This window comes from Haliotis rufescens, unplaced genomic scaffold, assembly GCF_023055435.1.
Source record: "Haliotis rufescens isolate VD_foot unplaced genomic scaffold, xgHalRufe1.0.p SCAF_3, whole genome shotgun sequence".
NCBI lineage: Eukaryota > Metazoa > Mollusca > Gastropoda > Lepetellida > Haliotidae > Haliotis > Haliotis rufescens.
Window position 1 is genome coordinate 34,818,372 of NW_025964001.1, and position 24,967 is coordinate 34,843,338.

Below are 24,967 nucleotides of genomic sequence, written 5' to 3' on the forward strand. Positions count from 1 at the left end.
AGTCATCTTCATCGTCGGTTCGATACATCACAGTGCTTGTGTCCACAATAAGATTCACGAATTTGTCAAACGAATACCTTCGCATCTGTGTTCCATTTTGATTCAGGTCATCAATTTTATGGGTCAAGGGTTAGAACCCAAGATACACACCAACAATGGCTATTAGTCCGAACCGTACCTGTGCTGATGGGTTTCACCAGGTGCTAATGTAAATGGTCTGTGCCATTTTGGGTATTCCTCCAAGCGGCGTTGACCCGAACACACTCACCGACTCATCACGAATAACGCTATGACATATTTGACTCAAGCGGAGATCAAATCCGGACATTCGATGGCGATCGTATTAACAAAACTCCTTTACAAGAACGTTCAAACTGTCAAGGACGATGTATGACTGTATCAGAATTTCTGCAATTTTTCTCAAAATACTAATTTCCCGAAAAATACTGCAAAACTGTTTTTTATGCACCTGTACACAAATATATTTTGGGCTCCAATTGACTTTAAAATTGAGCCCTAAATATCCCGCTGTCAATACTTAACACAGCGAATCCGCTTCTGGGCTCACTTGTCCTACATCTGATACCAAACTGCCCGACGCCAGGGGGCGCTGACTGTATCGATCCGCCAACTTTTTACCCCTTCTCCGCTTCGTTCATGGAAGAGTAACAGCTTTGAAGGTTGCCATAAAATACCATTAACTGAACCACTCGACAACAGCTCACGTTCGGGTCACAGTAGCCAACAGGGTGTTGTTTATGGGACTGTCAAGCAAAAAGTAATGAAATTAAGTCGGCTTTGAAGACGAGGCTTTGTTTATCTGACAAGCGACTCCGAAATACCGCACAGGGAGCTTACAGCGGCCATTATCATGGAAACATCGACAGGCCGATCAAAACACTAACACTCTTTACTGCGCCTTGGTCAAATGCTGACTATTTGGCGAAATTAGGGGATCTTTCATCATCCATCTTACAATTTATGTATTCTAGAATAATGGAGGGATACTGTGTTTTATTAAACTGTCAAGAGGTCTTTGGGGATTGGAAACTTTTTAATGCTCTATTTCAATCATAAAGAATTTCACTTTATTACAGCTGACAATATATGTGATCGAAGCCTGTGATGACTTAATGGATGATGTAATAATGTTATTGAAAGCAGTGTGGCACTTCGTTGGGATTATATGTTTACCAGAGGCACATACAGGGCATAAACCAAAGCTGTCAAAAAACCCGGGAAAATCAAATGCATTGGTTAATGATCGACCGTCAGTAGTTTGTGGGAATCATGACCGACACCGCAAATACTACAACATGTAAACAATGATGTTTCAGTGAGTGTGTATGACTACGTCGCATTTAGCAATTTTGCAGCAATATCGGGACTTTTATTTTTATTTTATGTATTTTTCTCTCTTTTTATATTTCCCAAAGGTGGTGTTTCACAATCAATACCCGGTGGTTGATATATGTACAGGGTTAATTTACAGATAAAAGAGCTTTAAATGGACAATAGCCTTGAAGGACGTGATGGCAATATACTCGCATTATTTTACCCATGACATATAATCAAATGTTTTCTGCAAGTGGTTTTCATTTCTTTAACTAATTAAGACATATTTTTCTTAGAATTGAAATAGGTTTTTCTACTTTGCATACAGATGATATATACCCCATGAGGCGTTCAACAGATGGTTTTATGCCTTTAATACTTGACATATTACTATGTTTTTTTTGCTAACAGTAATATGATTATGTAATGTCATATTTTCTTGAAACACAAACTGAATGGAAAATGTTGCGCATGAAGCTTATCTTGAAGGTACTGGTTAAGTCGCTATTCCGGTTCTCTCCAGAAACCATCAATCACTGGATTGTCTGGTTCAGACTCGAGCATTACAGCCCGCCGTCATAAATCTCGAATATTGCTGGGTGCGGCGTTATGAAACAAACAAACAGACACTCGTTCCGAGTATGGGTTTGTTGATGGTAAATGAGAGACGTGTTAATCGCACATTTAACATTATCTTAGGAGTTTGGAGTTTTATGCCCATGAATTTTAGTTCTCTCTTACCAAAGTTGTTTCCATGCGGAAAGATGGGACTCTCAAAACCCATGTACATCTGCACAGCACATCTCAATGATATAACGTATAAACAGCAGGGCAAAAGCAAATACACTTGGTGAAGGGTGAAAACAGTCGACACACTGCAAACTTAAGGTCCAAAACACAACTGTTCTACCCGTTTCAAATACATCTTCATTGCATTAACATATCCCTTGTTGTTTAATGTTTATCCACCATCAAACATGGGTGTATACTTGCTTTTGTCCGACAGTTCAGACATTGAGTGTAACAGGAATTTAAACGCTGACCCATCAAATAAATTCGATATGGAATGTCACACTTTACGTCAATCACGGGTAGAGGAACTGATTGGCCCGAGCCTAAAATAACCCACAACACAAAACGTTAATACAGCATCACTTTCTGATACCTCTTGTTCTTGAGGACATAGCCATCTACAAGAAGAGTCAAGCAAACGGGGGAAGACGTGCTTCAGTTCGACTTCTTCAATGAAGCAAATACAGTCATCCTGGAGTTTTCATCCCGTCCTATTTGACTACTTTCAGCAAGTCTGTTTATCCTTCCCTGCAGCATCACCATCCCCGTGAAGTACTTAAGGCTTGGTCTTATCAAACTCCATTATCTTAATGCTACCTCGGACTATCTGCGGATACCGATGGTGCTGTTTCGCTCTCTCGACCCAAATTCCTCTTAAATAGAAAAATAAATCATTTTATGCAGACCTCTGCGACGGGCGATGAATGTTATATTTCCCATCTCAGCATTGGCAAACTTCCAGAAACGTGTACTTCACTTCCTCGGCTGTGCTTTATTTCAAAACCTTTAAAAAAGATTCCGGAACGGTGATAAGAAACAAACATAGCTCTCGTAAAATTCAATCAAAGTGGCAATTCAGTTTTCAAAGGCGTGTGAAGAAGGAAAGTTAAATGAAGGAAAGCGTTTTTCGGTTATGGCTGGGGTCTGGGGTGCCAAGCTGTTTTATTTGTAGTTAACAGACGGAACTACTTATAGCTTCCAGGAATTCTGTTCCAGGGTTGTAAATTGAGAGTGGTATTGGCACATGTGTTGCAATGCCGGATCGATATACGATATATCCATTAATATGATTAACTGACACATTTTTACATTCGCCGACGTCTTTGTATTTGCTTAATGATGGGTGTTAATGGATTTCTCCAATTTGGGCCGTGTACCAGTTCAGGTAAACGTTTGAGTAAATATTAGATTTGTAAGTACTCTCAGGCTTTGGTCAAGGGAAGATTTAGACTTTTCACAAAATGACGGATTTTCTCAACATGGAATACTATCGTTAGGCCTCATAAAAGAAAAAAAAAGGTTCTCATCACTTTTTATAACATTAATTGAGTAGGTAGGAATAAAAACCTTTGAAATACACACACACACACACACACACACACACACACACACACACACACACACACGCACGCACGCACGCACGCACGCACGCACGCACACACACACACACACACACACACACACAAACACACACACACACACATAAATATAAGAGATGACAAGAACCCGTATATACCGGGAACCAACATATAGACGATATCACACGAGTGTCCATGTCATACGATGTTTAAGACTCGAGAACCTATGTAAATTCTCAATAAATCTGTATTTCCCGAACGATAGCAGAATTAAGGCAGGGGGACGTAAACAGTGTATGGCATGGGCACGAATATAGTATTCTATTTATTTCCGTTACCGTTTTAATCTCCGAGGATTTTTTGCTTATCTGTGTTGACATGTCCAACGACATGATCGTTGGAAGAAGCACATGACGTAAGTTCGCCATTAGCCAATCGGTGTTCGAGGACCGTTGTCTCGGTACCTCTGTCAGAGGGCACATACGATTTCTATGAACCCCGATATGTTTGCCCTCGTAGGTAATAAACGTGGTTGAGAGCCAAATATTTTCAATTTCATCTGAATACTAGTACAATTCACTATACCGAGTGGCATACATAACCCGGGCGTTCTCTATTTATATGCTGATTAGGTGAGCAGTGTGTAGACAGACGGAATATAGACAGGAATATTTCAAAGCGAAAACATTGGTGTTTTAGCTCACCTGAATCAGTGGTCATGTTTTCAGCTGTCTCGACCCAGTTGCTGTAAAGTTTAATATTATCTGTCCACATTTCCTTTACGAAAGGTCTACGAAGCTGGGATTCCTGCTAGTCTGCCAGTGCACAACCAAGATGATTGTGACTCAGTTGAGGCCTTTGACCTATATGGATCCATGGTTGCCATATTGAAATATTATAGTATTTCGACATATTACTTAGCCGTTTGTGAGAATAAATGTGATGTTTGATGTGCATTAAGCGTGAGATATGTGTATATCATAGGGGGTTGTCCGTCGTCTGCTCGACGCAAATATAATCCATCTGTTACACCTTTACGTGTGCGCGCGTGTACGTGCGTGCGTGTGTTTGGTGTGTATATGTGCGCGCGTACGTGTGTGTGTGTGCGCGTGCGTGTGTGTGTGTGCGTGGTGTGTGTATGTGCGCGCGTACGTTTGTGTGTGTGCGTGCGTGCGTGCGTGCGTGCGTGCGTGCGTGCGTGCGTGTGTGCGTGTGTGTGTGTGTGTGTTTCTCTCTGACACTGCGGGGCGGTGAGGTAGCCTGGTGGTTACAGTGTTTTCTCGTCACACCTAAGGCCCGGGTTCGATTCCCTACATTGGTAGAATGTGAACTTAACCGTCAGGCAACATGGCAGATCTGGGGGAGGATATGTAATGATATGGGACGAGATCACTTTGACCGCACAACGCCATTACATATTGTTCATGGAAGGGTCACGGGGCAGTGCTACTCAGACAACATACTGGCGCCAATAGTTTTGCCGTTTGCGCGCCATGTTGCGCCACGTTTTGTCGTTCAAGACGATAACGCTGGTGCCCACCTTGCACGCATCTTGACTGACAACCTCCAGCAACAAAAAAGAGTGCAATGGCCATCTGACCTTCCCCAAAACAGCATGTCTATGATCCATGACCGGAAGACGTGTACGCCGACGTCAGAGGTCACCCGCTACGTTTGCCAGACTGGGCCAGGCGCTGCAGACACGACTCCCTTATTATCACTGGGAGATTGATTCGGACCATGCCATACAAAACGAATGTTTGACCAATCGTTTGGGCATGACCCATTATTGAACAAGTCATCTCAAACGTTCTTCTTTTTACTCTTTCTTGGTTGTTTGAACCCTTACAACAGACCGCCGACATGTTTTGTTGTTGGTCATTTCTAGTCCATCTTATGCATCCATCACTCCTAACCTCGTTGTATTTCTGTACGATATGTTATGTTAGAATGTGCTCTTATTTGTTTTCGAGAGCATATCATGTTATATATTTAGGTGAGCTGCAGAACTTTTAAATATTTTTATACGACAAGCATAGCAGCCCGGCTCATAGTCGGATACCATGGGTTCCACTAATAAGTGGCATTATTCATTGTCCCGACTAATTATATGGGAGTGAAACCAGTAAGGGACAGACAGACAATGTGGTTTAAACTACAAGTCCACGTCACAGCGAATCAGCTACATGCACTGTTCATACCTCCACCACGCTACCACAAGGAAGATGCGAACAAGGAGTCGTCAAACAAAGTGATGTAGGACAACCTCAATCTACACTGTAACAAAAACCTATGACAATAGTTTCAGAACGATCCCATATTTTAACATGTTTTTATATTTTCAATTTAGTTCAAATTGTAAAGTATCAACTTACAGTGACCGCCTCCGTGGTCTAGTGGTAGAGCGTCCGCCCGGAGAGCGGAAGGTGCGGGGTTCGATCCCCGGCCGAGTCATACCAAAAGACGTTAAAAGATGGTACTTGTTGTTACCCTGTCTGCCGCTCGGCATTAAGGGGCTAAAACAAGGACTGGTCGGCTCGGAGTCAGTATACTGTGTCTGAGTTGGGTATTCATGTTAAACTGCGGCATGGTATCTCAGCGAGCTAGCATATATATATATATATATATATATATATATATATATATATATATATATATATATATCGGCATCAGTCCGGACTAGTACAAGCAGCCACACTCGTACGTGCACGTCGCTATATAAGTGCATAAATCTTGGACGCGACGTTAAACCCAATTTCACCTCACCTCACCTCACATCAACTTACAAGAAATATCAAATACGTAAACGTAAACTTACGGCTGTAACAGCATTACTTTAACATGGACCTATGATAGTAGAACAACTTACGATAGAATTTCTAAGATCCCACACTTTAACATAGAAATACACAATCGTCCAGTTTAGATTCCATACTATAACAAGGTCGTTTGACTATTTAACGAGACGCAGCACTCAAACGACTGCCTGTAGAAAATCGCGTCTCGACCAAACAAACCAGTGATTGATATTATGCGCAACGCCCAACGCAGTCGGAGTACGATGACAATTAACCAGTCTACGAGCCTGACCACCGGGTGAATTCTGGTGATTTATTATTCAAACCCGAATCAAACACGCCACAACGACTAAACACCATAATTTTATCATAATCAATGGTCCGGGTTAAAATTGACCAGCAGCCCATGCTTGTGGTGAGTGACGACTAGCGGGATCGGGTGATCAGGCTCGCTGAGCTGCTTGGTCCAACTGTGTAGATCGATTCTCAAGATGTCAGACTCGATTATTTACAGACCGCAGTCATACAGGTGGACTTATGCTGAGTGCGGAGTAAAACAACAAACACACAATTCTTGTAACCAGTGTCTTAGGAACCATGTTTTCGTTTATTCGTGTTTGTTTTTCCGGTTTTGTTTTTTTTGTCACATTTGAGTCCTTTTGTATTACCAACACATAATACCTAAATTCAACTTTCAGCTGGCAAAATTACGCTAAAGAGGAACAGTTATTATGCTTCAGTATTTCGCTTTGATCCCAGAGATTTGGCTTCTAAATAATGTGCCATACCATTGCGTGCTTGACACTGAATTGAATCCAGAGACAGGTTAAAAGTCAATCACCTTCACTGGTCACGAACTAAACTCTTCTTGAGCACTTAACCACGTGAATCAATCGCAAAACGACATTTTTGGACATTTGTTCGACGGAAAGCATATGTGGTAATGTCCAAAGACGTCATAGATGGTTCTTCAGTTGTAACATCGACATTCAAGAATTTAGACATAAGGAGTTATGTTGCAAGCAGCATTTGTCATAGTCTTGAAGGACGTCCGTGACCTTTACATGGTAAATACCAGGTGCAGCTCTTAGAGGAAGAAATTAAGAAAAAGCTTATTTGCCTCATGTCATATGGCCCATGGGCTTTTGCCCATCTGATAATAGAACGCGGCCTCTCCGTTACCAGGGTAACTCTGATTGCGTATTATCTCGCAATAAATGACACCGTGGGGTTGCTGTCACGACAGATAGGCGTAATGGATAAGAAGCCATATATATCAGTCATTTTCCACGTGGGTAATCCCAGTCAAAAGACTGATACTGTCAGTTTACTGGACTGGTGTAATTGTGGGCAAGTTCTGAAATTGATAGTAGGCGATTTGAATATAAGGTTAGGACAGAAAATGTCAAAATTACCAGACCACGTGACCATGGAACAGCGTCTATCTACATCGGTCAGTCGGTTATCATCTGGAATTAGTGTTGTGCGAGATGTTCAAAGAAACGCATGCTCGTTGTGTTCGAGATGAGGTGCGTAAGCCGATATTCCACCACGAATTTGTAAATTACTCGATTCTGATTGGTCAGTCAGAGGTTATCAACTAACAATAAACAGTCGTCTAAGGCGCCGCAATTCGCTGTGCAGAGTTGCGTCACTTGGGCACGACAGAAACCCATGCCGCTTTACTCACCATATTTAGCTGGGATAATTCCTGTGCAAAATATAAAATCAAACTGAATTAATATAACCGTGTATTTTTCAGAACAATGCATGATAATGATATGCACAAACTCCATGACATTATTACCAACGGTAACCCTGAAACTGCACGTGCATCTCGGTCATTGCGCACACAAAATGTCATGAGTCGTCACGTGGTCACAGTTCACACTGACAATTCAAACACTGATGATCGAGTAAATCGTTGAAGTGTTTTAACCGTAAAAAGCAACATTGCTGACAGCCAAACCTCGTAAACGTTTTCACGCCTATCTGAAAATGAGCATTTGCGTGCAAATGAAATGCATAAAATCGGAAATACACGAGACGTCGTTGCTGGACGTTTTGGTGTTCATCGTTCACCAAGCAGTCACTCTGGGGTCGTACCAACAGAATGGCAATACCAGTGACCGACCACATCACGTCGGCCAGATAAACATGTCCATCTGGTTAACCTGCGAAATCAGATTCAGACTGGAACTTTGACAGCCCGCTGCACCCTTGCTTAATGCAAGGACTTTGCACGACGTCAGCTTCACGTCCCATTTGGCTGCCACTACAAGCTACAAGCCTGCCATGTTGAGTGAGTGAATGAGTGAGTTGCTGAAGTCCAATTATAATTCGGATCTTCACAGAGCCACCCCGATACAAGGTACATACATGGTACAGTGAGTGAGTGAGTGAGTGAGTTGGGTTTAACGCCGCTTTTAACAGTATTCCAGTTATATCGCGGCGTGTCAGCTTAATGTGGGTGGAAAGCCCGAAGTGATGCAGGTCTCAGACGTTTGCCACTTCGGTGAAACCCATGAGCAAGGGTATGGTGATGACAAACCTAGAAACATAATCGGGGCGAACCGGGATTCCAAACTACCAATAAAGGTGTCTGGCGTGCTCAGGAGACGCAACTCTGCACAGCGAATCGCGGCGCCTTAGAAGACCCGTGCCACCTCGCAAGACAACATATGTTGTTCAGGTTACAGGGATGGAAGTCAGTCCTCTTCAAAGACGGGTCCACCTTCCCAGCAGTGATGTCCGCCAGCGTAATTATCGACGTCATATGGAACGTTACGCTGACGCGTGCGTTGGTCAACGTTTTGGATTCAGCGGTGTGATTGTAATTGTGTGTGGAGGCACCACTGCATACACAGGACTCCTCTGGTGGTCATCGATGGTAATTTGACAGGTATACCGTACCGTAACAAAGTTATCGTACCCACGAGCCTTCAGGGCTGTGGAACCTTGTCATGTTTAATGTAGATATGTACATGCATTTATTGTTTTACTAATAATTACAGCTTCTGTAACGTGTGTCAAATAAACAATTCTCTCTCTCCCTCCCTCCCTCCCTCTCTCTCTCTCGCTTCCTCTCCCCCTCTCGCTCTCTCATTCCCCTATCTCTCTCCTACTCCCTCCCATCCTCCCTCTCTCTCCCTCCTTCCCCTCACTCTCTCCCTCTTCTCTCTCCTACTCCCTCCCCCCCCCCCCCCCCCCCTCTCTCTCTCTCTCATACACGACACACAGAGGACGTGTTGACACAGTCATCGCAGGTTTCACAATTCAGGTTTCATTGCTATCAATATATTGTTCTGTTTCAAAATCGTTCATGGTTTGCGTTTATTTAATTTTCCCACCACAGTCAGTGATGCACAGGAACTTTTATAGGCCTTATATTTGCTGATATCAAAGAGCGCGCGTCTTGGTAGAATGGACATAAACATATCGTGTTGTCAATGTGGAGCCAAGTTACCTAGCTGCGCGTTCAATTCAGCGTGGTTAAATCTACAGAGAACCTAGCTCTACATTGAACACACAGTGTGTTTACCTCCTAAGTACTCATCCCATGCGGGCTTTCTTTGTGCTGTCCCCGTTAGTACTGACCCAATCAATACAGACTTTCAAAGTAGTCACAATTTATGGACAACAACTTCTTTATTTAACGGTTATAGCGACGTTTCCGTAGAGATCCTTGACAACCGTATAATGATCTATACCGAAACGTCGCTATTACACTTAAATAAAGAAGTTGCCGTCCATAAATTGTGTCAACTTTGTCAGCCGTCAACTTCTAAGTAATGTCCATCAAACAATTTAAAACAGATTTTCAAAGTGCAGTTCGCTTTTTCACTCTGTCTACCAGTCATTTGATGATAGCAACTGTTAAGATATTTTGTGATACCCACGTTCTTAGTAAAGTAAAGATTCCAGTTCTTTATGGGGTTGAGTCCCATTCGGCATTCGAACCTACGCTGTCATAGTGAGCAAACTGATCGCCAGCACACAAAGTCAGCGATCTAACCCACTCAGCCACCGAGGCTTCCAAACAAATATGAAAATCCGACAACTGGTAGTCTAGATCACGTAAATTGTGTATTGGCCTCAACCACAAAACGCACTAGAATCTGTACTTTACTAAGAAAGTGTTATCTCAAATATAATTTTTTTTACAGGAATAAGTTTTAATACATATTACACACATGCAGATAAAATACACGATAAGATAAAATGCAAGAGACATATTAAGATACACATTCTATTAAAATCAAGTATATATTATGATTATTGATTTAATTAACATTTTTATTTATGAGGTCAACATACATCTTCAAACATTGTATGATACATACTCTGAAATATACAAATCACTCATATGAAATGGTATGTAATGGACAAGACATTGATTTAGTTAATATATTAAATGATTGATATCTACAAACATCTGCAAACACGTTTCAGGCCAACAAAGTTGGTTAGTATACAGCGTCGACGTGCTCAGTTAAAGTTTATTTCTACCGGTCGTAAGTTCATTGTTTTAACTGCGTACACTTGTGTCGGGGTTGCGATATTTTCTTCTCTTGGTGGCAACCGGCCACAAGCCACAATTTGGAGCAGAAACGTCTCAGTTCGGGACTGTTAATTTCTTCTTAATGATATCTACAGACTTGTAGATGTTGGGGTGGTTAGGATCTAACCTTTTCAGCTAAGAGTGCCACCCTTCCAAGTGGTTGGTGGTCCTAGAACCCAGGTGTCAAAGTGGTTCCACACAATACGTCCATCAGCTTCTATCGGCTGGTCAGCAACAGAGTCACTGAATTTCAGAACTCTGGCATCATCAAGGACACGGAGGGGGGAGGGGGAGAGCAGGGGGAGGCAGACGCACGTGGATTTACTCCTAAGGCATTTCAGACACTAACTGAGCAGAGTTCGCCTGCACATGTCCACTTTAGTCAGACAGGCTATAACCAAACATCCAGTGAGATGTAACTATGTAACCCTTAGAACCATACCAAGGTGATTCCACACTGAGGTTTAACACTGACATTGACATTGTTGTTGACATTGTTCTCTTTTTCACTCACAGTGGTACGTCGACATAAATGCAAGAAAGTCATTGATTAACAGAGGACACTCGTATGAGTATGAGAGTACAGATAGATGTTTAGATTGTTTTAAGTATACAGGAGACAAATCTGCTGAGGTTTCTTAACACTGAGCCTTTAGGAGTAAAAATAATTGTTGTAGTTTGTGGTAATTAGGCTTACCACTTACCGCTAAGGCTTAATTAGTACATTTTAATAAAGCGATCAGTTTCAAAATGTGTACACGCCAACAAGAAGTGAAACTCGTAGGATATGGGTGTCTCGGGATTATACTTTGTTTTGTTTGTTTGTTTGTTTGTTTGTTGTTGCTTAACGCCGAACTCAGCAATATTCTATCTATACGACGGTAGTCTGTAAATACTCGAGTCCGTACCAGACAATCCAGTGATTGGCATCATCAGCTTCGATCCACGCAATTGGGATACGATGACATGCATGAACTAAGTCAGCGAGCCTGACCATCCGATCCCGTTAGTCGCCTTTTACGACAAGCATATTCGCCTTTTACGGGAAGCGTGGGTTGCTGAAGACCTATTCTACCCCGGATCTACACGGGTCTCGGGATTATACGGGGTATGATAAATATGGACATTAGAGGGTGATAATCACTCAAGACTATGTAGATTACGTCAGCAGGAAACAAGCAACAGCGAAACTGATTCTATGGTAAATTAATAATATTAATATCAGGTATAAATAATATCCCACGTTCATGCACATGTTTTGAGTTGTTTTGGAATAATAGTGTGGGTTCCCACTACATGGCCGGGGCCGCTGTTAGTAATCTCATACCAGACACAAGTCTAGCAGGGAGCCGAGTGGTAATTTGTTTGCTCACAAATCGATCATCAATCCTCGGACTTGAATCGGATTCCGCCATTGCAACACGGTACTCAATGTATATACATAACCAAGTGATTGTACCTCCGAACAGGGTGTTTACCCTGTGTCATGGGCTTGATGGGAAGGCTTGTTCCGACTTGCCCCCAGCCCGGACAGGATTTCAGTTATATCACAGCGTGTCAGTTTAATGTCGGGGAATCCAGAAGTGATCGAGATCCAAGACAATTTACCACTCAGGTGACCACACGAGCACGGGCTTGATACTCACGAACCTAGAAACTTGATGAGGACGAATCTGGGATTCGAACCCGCGACTATCGGATCCGGTACCCCTAAGGGACGTAACTCTTTAAAGAAAATAGTCATGCGTGTCCCATGACTTTCAAATGGTCATCCGAGGCGTGAATTAGAATAGATCGTAGGGATGGTTGTCAAAATCTTTGCATTTGGCAATTCCTTTCACTGAATGTTTATTACATATAATTAATGCCATCGAATGGGAAAAAAAGTCAGAAACAAAATGTTAATACGAGGTGACAGGTTATATTTATATTTCTCTTTATTTGTTCGCAGTGTTAATGGAAATTATGGCACCCTTACAGAACTCTCGAAAAACATTGTTCTAGCAATGCAAAAGTTTGCCGTTGACAAAATCGATAGAATCTTGAAAATTGCTTCACAAATGGCAAGTGTCCCAGCTTCTCATGGCTGTAAAAAGGACGATGACGCGGGATGTAATTTTCAAATCAGAATATCGCGTTCTTGAAAATACATTTTTTTAAATCGTACGTGATTACCAGGAAATGAAAAGTCATGAAAACCGGAAAGTGCTCTTGTGAGAACGGGAGTCCCAGCCAATACAGCTGTATTCCATGAAAACATGATGTTTTTGCTGCCCGTAATGTGGAATACAAATTCTGGACTCGGAGATAGCCTTTTTGGAAGTAATTACCCAAAGTTAATAAGCCTCGACAGCTCATATTTATTTAACTGACAGTACAAATTGTGCACGGAAATGTGAATAATTCGCTAATAAGGGGAGATTACTCCGCATGGTCGGATCTAGTTTTCTTGTTTTTATTCATCATCACTCGCCTTTTCCGTTATCCGCAATTTGCCATTCGGCTCGTCCCGGAGTAATTCGATTTGTCCCGAAATATGCTGATCTTTTTTAACTGCATATATATCGCCTTTTTCAAGGGTAAAAAGGAACGTTGGGACATTGTTTTGGTTGGACAAATACTGTCAACATTGCAAGATAGTGTTATAAAACCGATAATGTTCATAACAAACAACGCTACCAACTTAACTTTAGGGGGAATGATATAGAAAAATGGACAGGCCATGGAGAAGCATCACTCAAAGAATTAGAAGCGTCCTTGTTTATGGAACAGATTTCACGACTCAGAGAATCCAGCATCGAAAAATGGTCACTCAATTTTTTTCTGAGGTGTCTCAAGAACATATTTGTTCAGAATGACATGTTCTTTCCACAAGACCAAAAATAGGCAAATTGTTCCTTGAACGAAAGCAGTGAGGACTGGAATGACGACCTCCTTAGAAACTGAATCAGACAACCCAGAGTGAAGTAGGCTAATGATAATTCGGAGATCAATTCTCAGAATCGGTATGCGATACGGAACTCCGACAACATCCTCCACTTGTTTTCTTTGCCTGATTGTCCCAGACTTGATGAAGGAACCGGAAACTCCCGAGTTTGTCTGAGCTCCAGATACGCCCCTACAGCCCCCCTGGTACAAGCATTGCGTCCCTTGTTGACATCGGCCGTGATTCGACTGAGAAACGTGAGCTTCGCTGTACGGAGTTGGAGCTAATTGCTTTCTTCTTGATTGTTTGAAGAACGCTCAGAACCAGCCACTTCCTGCAATATTGGACAGTGTGCTCACTTCGAGAAGTATACATCCTTCGTAGACTTAATTCGGGATGCGAACAAAATAGCATTGTTGACGTTTAGTCTCCTGTTGAAATGATACTAGAAATGCCGACAAAATTTGTTTGAGGTTAACAAAAATATTTATTTCAATAATAATAATAATAATATCACAGGTCACTGAGAATCAATGTCCTACCTGTTTGCTTTGCAGTACTAATAATGCAGTCGTATCATTATGAAGCCGTGAGAGTTAAATTGTTTTATGATTATTATTTTTTTAAAATGACTTGGTAACATGGACATATGGAGACAAAAATACAGTTTCGTTATACCCTTTCCTTGTAAGACGTTACATACCATCTTCATATTTACATAACTGACGGGTTTATAAGTACTCATCAAATTGAATTGTTCTTAATTACACATAGGCCATTAATTTCAACATAGTTAATGGTACATGTGTACGTTGACCCTCATAACTAATAAACAGACTCGCTTACAAGTTCACATATTATTGCTTTTTGATAATGGTTGTTTGTTGTTTGACGCCGCACTCAGCAATATTCAAGCTGTATGATGGCGGTCTGTAAATAATCGAGTCTGGACCAGACAATCCAGTGATTGACATCATGAGCATCGATCCACGCAACTGGGATACGATGACATGCATCAACCAAGTCAACGAACCCGATCCTGTTAGTCGCTTCTTACGACAAGCACAGTCGCCTTTTACGGCAGGCATGGGTTGCGGAAGACCTATTCTACCCCGGATCTTCATGGGTCCTTTTTGATAATGACACAAATCAGTACATTTCTAAACGGTTAAAACACTGATGGACCTATGGACACCATGAGAATGTATGTATGCATATGTACAAAACATATGGGCTTTAATTCTGACTGATGACATGTTTTTTTTCGGATGACGATAAAAGCGTAACAACAAAAACAATTCACGCATGTAAAAAAAATTCCATTTGTCTATCAGCCCTTTTTCGGATGCATAATACATTTTTTTTTAAATATATACAACCCAGTCAGCTGTAACAAAAAACGAAATATACAATATTGTTTGAGATAATTTAAAAAAATGTTCAATTGTCCACACTACTTTCGTAGGGGTAAATTAGAAAAAAAGGTACATGTCAGTCAACTGTAACGAAACATAAAATGTGTCTTAATTCAACCCAACCAAGACAATGTGACAGTGAAAGTGTGGCCTTGTGAGGATATTTACACCCTTTGGAATTACAAGAAAATAGGCAGTATTTGAGCATTACCAGATGGTTGACCCTTCATGGAAAGGCGCAGAAAAAAAAAGAATGAAGAAAAAAATGTATGTCTTGAAGCCGTGATCGAAAATATTATTCAATCTCCTTCAATAAAAACACCCATCCCCGTAGACCCCAATCCTCATCCCCACCTCCATCCCTGGAATATTTAATGATGGGTCCCTAAGAACAGTTTGACCATGTCCGTTGGAAAATGACATCGCTAACCAGTAATATCATTGCTTTCAAACTCCCCCCGTCCCCAACACACAAGTTAATGATTATACTATATTATTCAAAACATTGTACATACACGATTATACAAAAATACATAAAAATACACAGAGTTTTCTGCTCACACACACGCTACTGTTTCTTCGTAAGTTCAAATGTTGCTTGGAAATGCTGCCGTAAATGGAAATATTTACCCTGTGATTTGTTCTGTTGTACGTCGTATTAACTGGAATGTGTGTTTACTCAAAAACACATGTCTCCCCAACCCCACCCTCCCAAAAATAGCCAAAGGCACCAGTTATGCTGATGAGCAATGCATATGCCAAGTTTCGTTGAAATATGTAGAACGGTTTTCAAGTTGTGGCTCGGAATAGGATGGGAACGCCGACGCCGACGCCGACGAGAACCGAGTAAAAAAACAATGTGTAGCCCCTCCCCACATTTACCAGAAGTTCTTGGGTATTAAGATATCCACATTTCGATAGGAACGGAGGTCTAATATATATGATATAATTGAGCTGATAATGATTCTGACATGACCACGCAGACCGTCATCTTAACTGATGTATCGAGATAACAGATTTCGGGTTAACGAGGTTTTAATTGTACAGGAATAATAACGGTGAAACAGTAAATCATTTACGTTGCTCTTAGTCCTATGTAAGTAACGACAACAACACCGGGCTTTGTACAGTGTATCCAAGTTTGGAATCGAACCTGGTCTTCGGTTTCATAAGCAAACGCTTTAACCAATCGGCTACCATATCGTCCAAATTAGATACAGAATGAGATGAGAAGGAAGGATGTGTATAGTGTATGTTGTGTGTATTGTTTCATGGTTACAGAATTAACGAAGAGCGGATAGCCTCTACCTAGATATTGAAAATACGTGGATTTACGCCTACGAGTGACTGAGTTTGGTTTAAGGCCGCTTGTAACATTATTCCAGTTATATATCACGGCGTGTCAGTTTAATGTAGGGAAAAAACCCGACGAGATGCAGATCTGAGACGTTTACCGCTATGGTGAAACTCAGGAGAAAGGATAGCTGCTGACAAACCAAGAAACATAATCGGGGCCAACCGGGATTCGAACTCACAATCACAGGTTTCTATCGCGTTCAAGTCACGCAACTCTGCACAGCGAATTGTGGCACCTCAGACGACTGGGCCACCACGCCGACGAGACTTAACTCCAATTACTTATGGTTGTATCATCAGTCTTTCACAAAATTGCATCCCAATATCCAACACTTTCTTTGTCCATTCTGTTGGAACCTCACTTAAAGTGAGATAACTTCATCCCTGCAACTATTTATCAAAAGTAGGAACAGCAGTATGTCTCGTTGACAGGTGTCGATTCCAACCGGAAGCTGTCGTTCATTTCCGGAACTACCGGAAGTGAGGTTGCCATTCTGTTCTTGATCTGCGTTGCCATGGTGACGAATGCCTGTTGCACGTTTGTAGCATTTCTTGCGCTCGTTTCCAGGAATGAAATGCCATATTTCTCAGCGCAGGCCTTTGTGTGAATAGAAAAAAGGGTATAAAAAGTGCAAATATTACCATGGGAGTATTTCAACAAAGAGTCAAGAGTATATATATGCGCACATTCAGAACTACAGCCAAGACCCTGTATAACGTAGCGCTTTGACTGTCGTAAATAATTATAATGGTATCATGTTAAGAGTTCGTAACAACAGACGTAGCTGTACGAGCAATGAGTGAAACGGCGAATATGTGTCTATATTAGCATTACATAACAAAACTACCCGTGCAAGGTATGGCATATAATGCTCGTCAAAACTTTACATATCTGTCGGACAAACAGAGCGGTGTCAAACAAAAAAAGAAAGAAAAAAACAGCTCTTATGGGTGACAGCAGTGAGTTATATACTAACGGGCTTCATATATAGTTCAATGAAATTATGTTTAGTTTAACTATTCTTGCAATACATATTTATGAAGACATCTCCTCGACTTTAAGGTCGTCATTTACAATTTGCACGTGAATGTTGATGTACGGATGTCTGTAAGTTAGGCGCATGCTACTCACACACGGCTTTTTTAATGTGAACAGCACACAATGATTGAGAAGCTATCAGGTGCTCATTAAAACACTGTTGACGCAAAATGCCATTGGTGTAGACAGCATATGAGGTTCAGAGGACAAGACTAGGACAGGATACTGTTCACAGATGCGTCAAAGTTTCATCTAGACCGTTGAGATGGTCGTGCAAGGGCCCTGGGGTGCCAGGAGAGCGTTTTAGTCGCTCTTGCGATACTCAACGTCGTCAGTTTAGGGATGTTAGTGTAGGGGTATGGCTGGCATTACAACTCATCATTGTTAATGGCAATTTGAATGGCGTACGCTACCGGGATGTCATCGTTCTAGATCATTTTCTACCTTTTTGTGCAAATGCAGGGACATAACGTGATGTTGCAGCAGGATAAAGCCTGCCCACATGCTGTACTACTGTAACACACAATTTGAGGCAGAATAACATTGCTGTACTGTCACGGCCGGCTATTTCTCGAGACCTCTCCCTACAGAACATGTCACGGATGAGATGGAACGACGACTACGACAGGAACAGAACCAGCCGCTATAGCTATCTCAGCTGGGCTTTGGTTGACATATTGAAAAACATCCCCCATCATCTGGTGTCTTCAACGCATCGCCACTGCCTCGCCTGTATCAACGCAGCTGGTGGTCACAACCGATACTGACATTGTTAATTGAGTTGTTACACCAACCCCTTTAAGAGGTGTCGCTCTGTCTCCCTTCACCAAATATGGGATTTGTCAAGTAATTTGTCATGATAAAACATTGTTCAGACGAATGACCAAATATTATTTTGTTACTTTCATTAACACCACTTTATATGAAGCACATTTTCCACTAGTGTTTCTCAGAACTTCTGAATCAGCTGATTGTAGATTTGAAGCCACAAACAAACAAACACATCTTAAAGTACCATACGTACATGTACCTAGTAAACCCGGACATTCCGTAGGAGGGAAAATACACAAGGATTCACATCACAACCTGAATGTTCCCCTGTAGCAGACATACATAATGAAATAACGTGGAATGGCTGCGTGTCCTGAATGGATTTGCAATCATTAGGAATGGGACAACGCATGCAGAAGGCTGTGCACTTCAAGGGGGGTGATTCGCCTCTTTAATTCCCCACTAGAGAGATCGATTTCAACGCAAATCAGTGTTTACCACATCTCGAGATCCATGATTTAAAGATAACTTAGAACGAATCAATTACATAGACAAGAAACAGTAGATTACAGGGCGGAAATGGGAAGGGATGGGACATTTACGGCTCGGGGGTAAAAGGCCGACCGTCTTAAGCCGATGCCGCTGTAACCTGGTACGTTTAAATGTGACTTGATCTTCACAAGATCCAGACAGGCCCCTTGGTACACCTACCCACAAATGGTTACATGGACAAAATCGACATTAGTGTTATCATCACCGTCGTCTTAGCCATTATTGTTGTTGTTGTTATTATTATTATTATTATTATCTCTGTTGATATTGCGCATAATTCGAAGTGTCAATGATTTAATGTTGGTTAATTGACCACAGCTCTCTAAGTTGGAATACACTTAACGTTCGCACGATATGCAGTCAGATAAATGCTGCGCTTAGGGAAAATATACAGTCAACAGTGCTGTAAAGGAACAGAATTCAATTAATGTTTGCAATTGTGAGAATCGGTAAGGTATTTTCTCATTGAATATTAAATACTGTTTGCATCATTAAAGACATGTCCAGTGACGTAAATCCCAGATTCATCGTGATTATGAACAATGCACAATTCACATTGATATGGACCATTTGCATTAACAGTTCATCCATGGCATCAATGTATAAGCCTAACACTTACGAACGTGCTAAAGACGTTACATGTCGAAATCGTTAGTTGGGCAGACATTGTCATTTGACACTGTGTTGATATTACGCATTTTTTTATATATAATAGAGATTTTTGCGCCTCAGTTTAGTTTGGGTAGGAGGGTAACTCTGGTCAGTTGACAAGTTATTCATAAATCCGGAAACACAATATGGGAGAAAACGCAAGTTTTCGGATAAGCGAGGTTCGACTTTACATGGTTGTCACGTAATTGAAACTTCACATATGTGTTATTTGTTCTCGGAAAACCTCATTCTTAATAAAAGGGGCACTAGTCTTGGGTCTATAGGCAGTCCAAGCCAGTTGAAATCTCGCCATTCACGCAACACTGAACCCGCCTGCTAACTGCTAACAATGAAACAGTGTCGAAATTTCACACAAGACCCACGTGGTCACATCATGGAAATAGTCAGGACTGTGCACATGGAAGCTTATCTCTCATTCTCATACATGAACTCTGCCTATCAAACGAGTTTGTTTCACACACAAGTTACATTTTAACTGAATCGTGTTTCCTTTGCTGTTATTATCGTGTACAACAATAGTTGCCAGGGTAGTAGTAGTCTAAGCAGTGGTAGTGGTAGTGAGTGATTGAGTGAGTTTGGTTTAACGCCGCTTTTAACAGTATTCCAGTAATATCACGGCGTGTCAGCTTAATGTGGGAGGAAAGCCCGAAGTGATGCAGGTCTCAGACGTTTACTACTTCGGTGAAACCCACGAGCACGGGTATGGTGCTGACAAACCTAGAAACATAATCGGGGCGAACCGGGATTCGAACCCAAAATCATAGGTTTCTGGCGTGCCCAAGGGACGCAACTCTGCACAGCGAATCGCGGCGCCTTAGACGACTGGGCCACCCGTGTCCCCCGGTAGTGGTAGTAATTGCTCTACTGATAGAAGTAGTAGTAGTGGCTACGACAAGTAGTAGTAGGAGTCTAAGCAGTAGTAGTAGTGTTAGTAATTGCCTTAGTAGTTGTGGAAGTAGTAGTAGCAGTGGTAGTTATAGTAGTAGTAGCCACAAGTAGTAGTAGTTGTAAGTATAAGTAGTAGTAATAGTAGTAGAGTAATAGTAGTAGTGAGTGAGTATGGTTTTACGCCGCTTTTAGCAATATTCCACCAATATCATGGCGGGGGACACCGGAAACGGGCTTCACATATTGTACCCATGTGGGGAATCGAACCCTGGTCTTCGGCGTGACGAGCGAACGCTTTAACCACTAGGCTAACGACCGCCCAGTAGTAGTAGTAGTAGAAGTAGTAGTAGCAACAGTAGTAGTAGCAACAGTAGTAGTAGTAGTCGTAGTAGTAGTAGTGACACAAAGCATTGTGGGAAGTATGGCTACGCACACCATCCCAAAATTTAGGCTGGCTGTAGAAGTAGACTGAGGCAGAAGTTGCGGTCTTACTAGCATCAGTATAAAATACCTCGTCACTTTGCAGATACATTGTTATGTTATGTCATGCCATCACACTGACGACAGGAACTGACGTCATTCCACACATAATTCACTTACACTTCCGGACGCCACCCCGACCACCCTCTCTGTTGCTAGGTCGCTCTTGTTGCCAACAAGCAGAGTGGAGACATTCACGGGGGCAGACTTGTTGAGGGTTTCGATCCAGGACGGAATTGACTCGAAGGAATCCTGAAGAAAAACATACTTTATGAGCAATGATTCTCAGTTATGCCTTCACACATTTCAAAAAAGTCACAATACAAGGAAAGGACAGAAGAATCTACTTATCCGGAATTCTATTAACCCATTTAAAGTGATTCCAACATTTCTCGCCGTCAATAAACATAAAATAAAGCGCAAAACAAAACATCACTCACTCACTAGTAAACAACCACATGGGAATTACAACCCAATAGATTCAAGGTTTGATAAGTGTACATAATTTTAACCTAAGCATATCAAATTGGGTACGGCCTTGTACATCTTCCCGAGGCAAGCATGTCCACTAGACTACACCAAAGCCTAGTTTCCACAAAGCTTTTATTTTGGCTAGTGGACACGATTGCCTTAGAAAGATTTTGTCTGCATTATTTCTACGATGAAAACTTTAATGTGGAAATTCGAATAACCATATTCATTCACTACGACTCTGTGCGAAAAGCCTTCCATCTCAGATTCTTGAAAGCAAAAACAAAAATACAAATGAAAACATCGATAAACCGTTATTGTCTATTTATAGGCACGGTAATTGCCTGGGACTATCAGCACAGATGCAAACAAATCAATAAACCATCTCCTTCCACCTCATGTATCTACCGGAAGAAAGCTTTGGGTTATCAAAATAAGACAATTGCCATTCAAAAACAGGAAGACAATCCTCATTGTTGACCTACAAACACATACTCGGTTTGATGTGCCAGCGTTCGGTGAGAATCAGAAAGTTCCATTATTTAATAAATATAGAGTGGGTCGTAAAACAAATGGACATTGGCGTCTCAAACATTGTGTCATAAATCTTGTATGAGTGCTCCTCTAGAGGTTGTTAATGTACAATGTGTCCACCTCTATTATCATTTACGGTTTATACCGCCTTATATAGTCTCATGTGCATCCCGTTTACCAAAAACACTTAACGGGATTTGACCAGACATACAGAACGATTGGTCCTGCCTGTGGAAGTGCCACTCACCTTAAGAGTGACAGAGTACACCAGAATAATGCCATGTGCCCCTCGGAAGAAGTTGCTGGAAAACGACCGGTATCTCTCCTGACCTGCCGTGTCCCACTACAGCAAGGAATAACAGACTGACTCTTTCTGAATCAAATATTGTTTTAGATTTCTTCCTTGATTGTTTAACATCTCAATGCCATACTTTTAAGATTGGTTGGTTTGTTTGTTGTTTAACGCCGCACTCAGCAATATTCCAGCTATATGACGGCGGTCTGTAAATAATCAAACCGGGACAAGAAAATCAAGTGATTGGAATCATGAGCATCGATCAACGTAATTGGGTTGGTTGGTTGGTTGGTTGGTTGTTTAACGCCCTCGCAAACCTTGATCAGCGGAGATCAAGGGTATTACATCTCGTCTGTCTATAAAGACCTAATCAAGTTTTGGTTTGGTTTGCACTCAGCAATATTCCAGCTATATGGCGGCGGTCTGTAAATAATCAAGTCTGGACCAGACAATCCAGTGATTAATATCATGAGCATCGATGATCGATGACATGTTTCAACCAAGTAAGGAGCCTGACCACTCGATCCCGTTAGTCGCCTCTTACAACAAGCATACTCACCTTTTAACGGCAAGCATGGGTTGCTGAAGACTTATCTACCCCGGATCTTCACGGGTGATACGTTTAAGGAAATGTGTTACAATCTATATGAACATAAGTCTCTAATTTGTATAACCATGCTTAACGATGAACTTACAATCTGTAGCTTGATTGTCTTCCCGTCAACTAAAATTGTTTTTATTTTCTGAAATCAATAGAAAGAAAACATTGGATATATCATACATGCAGAGCAATACCATGTAAACATTCACATTCAACACTAACGTTAGGGTGATAATGAAATTAACGATATGTATAGACATTGGCGTTTTCCATGAAGTTACATTTAAGAACTGCATATTACTTATGAAATATAGTAACTGATACATCTTATATGTTTAATATACTTGGCGAATATATGAAAACAGATGAGTATGTATCATTACTTGAACTGTCCTGTTGCCTAATGTATTATTTATTTTTTAAGATTTAATCCTATAACATGTAATCCGTATGATTATCTAGATTAACTAAGGTTTAAAATGTCAGCTTACAAAATCCACACCAACCGTCGTCTTTGTATCATAGGAAAATGTGTCATCCTGGGAGCAACAAAAATAACAACAATAAAGTTAGCAGACCAAATGTATCACATGATTAAAGAAGTACCTATATTTTCAAATTGCGTATGAGCTTATTATTGTCTTCCTTTTCCTTGATCTGGAGTGTTTCATTGTTTTATGGAGTAAGTATAAAGCAGTTATCGAAACATCAGCACAATATTGTATTATTCACTTCGTTTCGTACGGAAATGCTTATTTTCCAGTACACAATCCGATCCGTCTTTTGTTATCACCCTTTGCTATTTATAGACCGGGAAATCCCGGATAAATGCGTCATGACCATAAACAAAAAGGAAACTACCCCAAATAGCATAAAATACAAACCGACAAACAATATATGTATACTTACAGCAAACCTCGTCATTAAACATGACTTCCCAACACCAGTGTCTCCGACAAGAACCAGTTTGAAAAGGAAATCGCTGCAAAATGCAAGTCATTTCATTTCACTCATTGTAAACATGGTGTAGCGATCAGACGACGAAGATCCGCGTTATTTCTCAATTCAGTTGATAGACAAGTGTCAAGTAGTATGTAGTTATCAAATGTACTGATAATCTATGAAAATCCGTTAACGACTATGGTCACTACGCAGGTACGATGTACTTACTAATCTGCTGCTGCCTGCGTCCTGTAGGCCATTTTGGATTGGTGTTTTCTAACTCGTGTGATATGATCGTGGCTCACGTATGTTGCATGTCTAAATATAGTATCACGTGATCTTCAATCACCGATATTTCTTAAATCAAAAAGGATACCATTATAAATTCATATGGACATGTTGCCTTACATATTTATCGGAAAACAGTGAATGGACATGTATGTTTTTAAGTCTTAATTTGTACATATTCCAAAGTTCGTCTAAAAAGTTGTATATATGCTAATTACTGTAACTGACGTTCAGTGACAGTGTATTCGACACTATGAAGTAGTTAAATATCATTTTGCTTCTTGTAGTTCGTTATGCTTACTCACTGGCATTTTCTAGTAATTGTATGTAAGAAAACATACAACTTTATTGATAACAACTTCTGGTTTGTTGCATATAGCGATGAAGATGTCAGAAGCTATAGAAATCCGCCCTCACAAACCTTGATCAGCGGAGATCAAGGGTATTACATCTCGTCTGTCTATAAAGACCTAATCAAGTTTTGGTTTGGTTAGCGCTCAGCATTATTCCAGCTTTATGGCGGCGGTCTGTAAATAATCGAGTCTGTACCAGACAATCCAGTGATTAATATCATGAGCATCGATCCACGCAATTAGGATCGATGACACGCATCAACCAAGTAAGGAGCCTGACCACCCGATCCCGTTAGTCGCCTCTTACGGTAAGCATGGGCTGCTGAAGACCTATTCTACCCCAGATCTAATCAAAAGACTATTTTAATTAGTATCCAATCGGGTTGTCACAACTACTTAATCCTTTCAATCCTTTTCCTTACTGTACATCTGGCGCCACCACCCGTGTGCTTCCTCACCTGTCTGCTTCATTGCCCGTGTGCTTCATTGCCCGTGTGCTTCATTACCTGTCTGCTTCACTGCCCGTGTGCTTCATTACCT

At 41.2% G+C, this 24,967-nt stretch overlaps 1 protein-coding gene across 1 annotated transcript; it reads right to left on the bottom strand.

Annotated features, from left to right (window-relative positions):
- Positions 1 to 14,237: 14,237 nt before the first annotated feature.
- On the bottom strand, positions 14,238 to 24,114 carry LOC124119566 (ras-related protein Rab-1A-like). Its single transcript, XM_046482117.2, has 7 exons — positions 24,015 to 24,114; positions 23,754 to 23,826; positions 23,336 to 23,383; positions 22,939 to 22,986; positions 22,196 to 22,291; positions 21,064 to 21,195; positions 14,238 to 17,139 (listed from the first exon to the last, which is right to left on the bottom strand). Exons 1-7 carry the CDS (start codon positions 24,044 to 24,046, stop codon positions 16,939 to 16,941), a joined length of 630 nt encoding a protein of 209 aa, XP_046338073.1. The 5' UTR covers positions 24,047 to 24,114; the 3' UTR covers positions 14,238 to 16,938.
- Between the last annotated feature and the right edge of the window lie 853 nt (positions 24,115 to 24,967).

What these genes read in the sequence shown, in the direction of transcription:
- LOC124119566 (XM_046482117.2), bottom strand. Translation starts at nt 24,046, where the DNA reads ATGGCCTACAGGACGCAGGCAGCAGCAGATTA. An exon ending in AGACAATCAAGCTACAGATT is followed by an intron (nt 22,292 to 22,938) that starts GTAAGTTCATCG and finishes TCCTTGCTGTAG; the next exon opens with TGGGACACGGCAGGTCAGGA. An exon ending in TCGGGGTGGCGTCCGGAAGT is followed by an intron (nt 17,140 to 21,063) that starts GTAAGTGAATTA and finishes ATTCACACAAAG; the next exon opens with GCCTGCGCTGAGAAATATGG.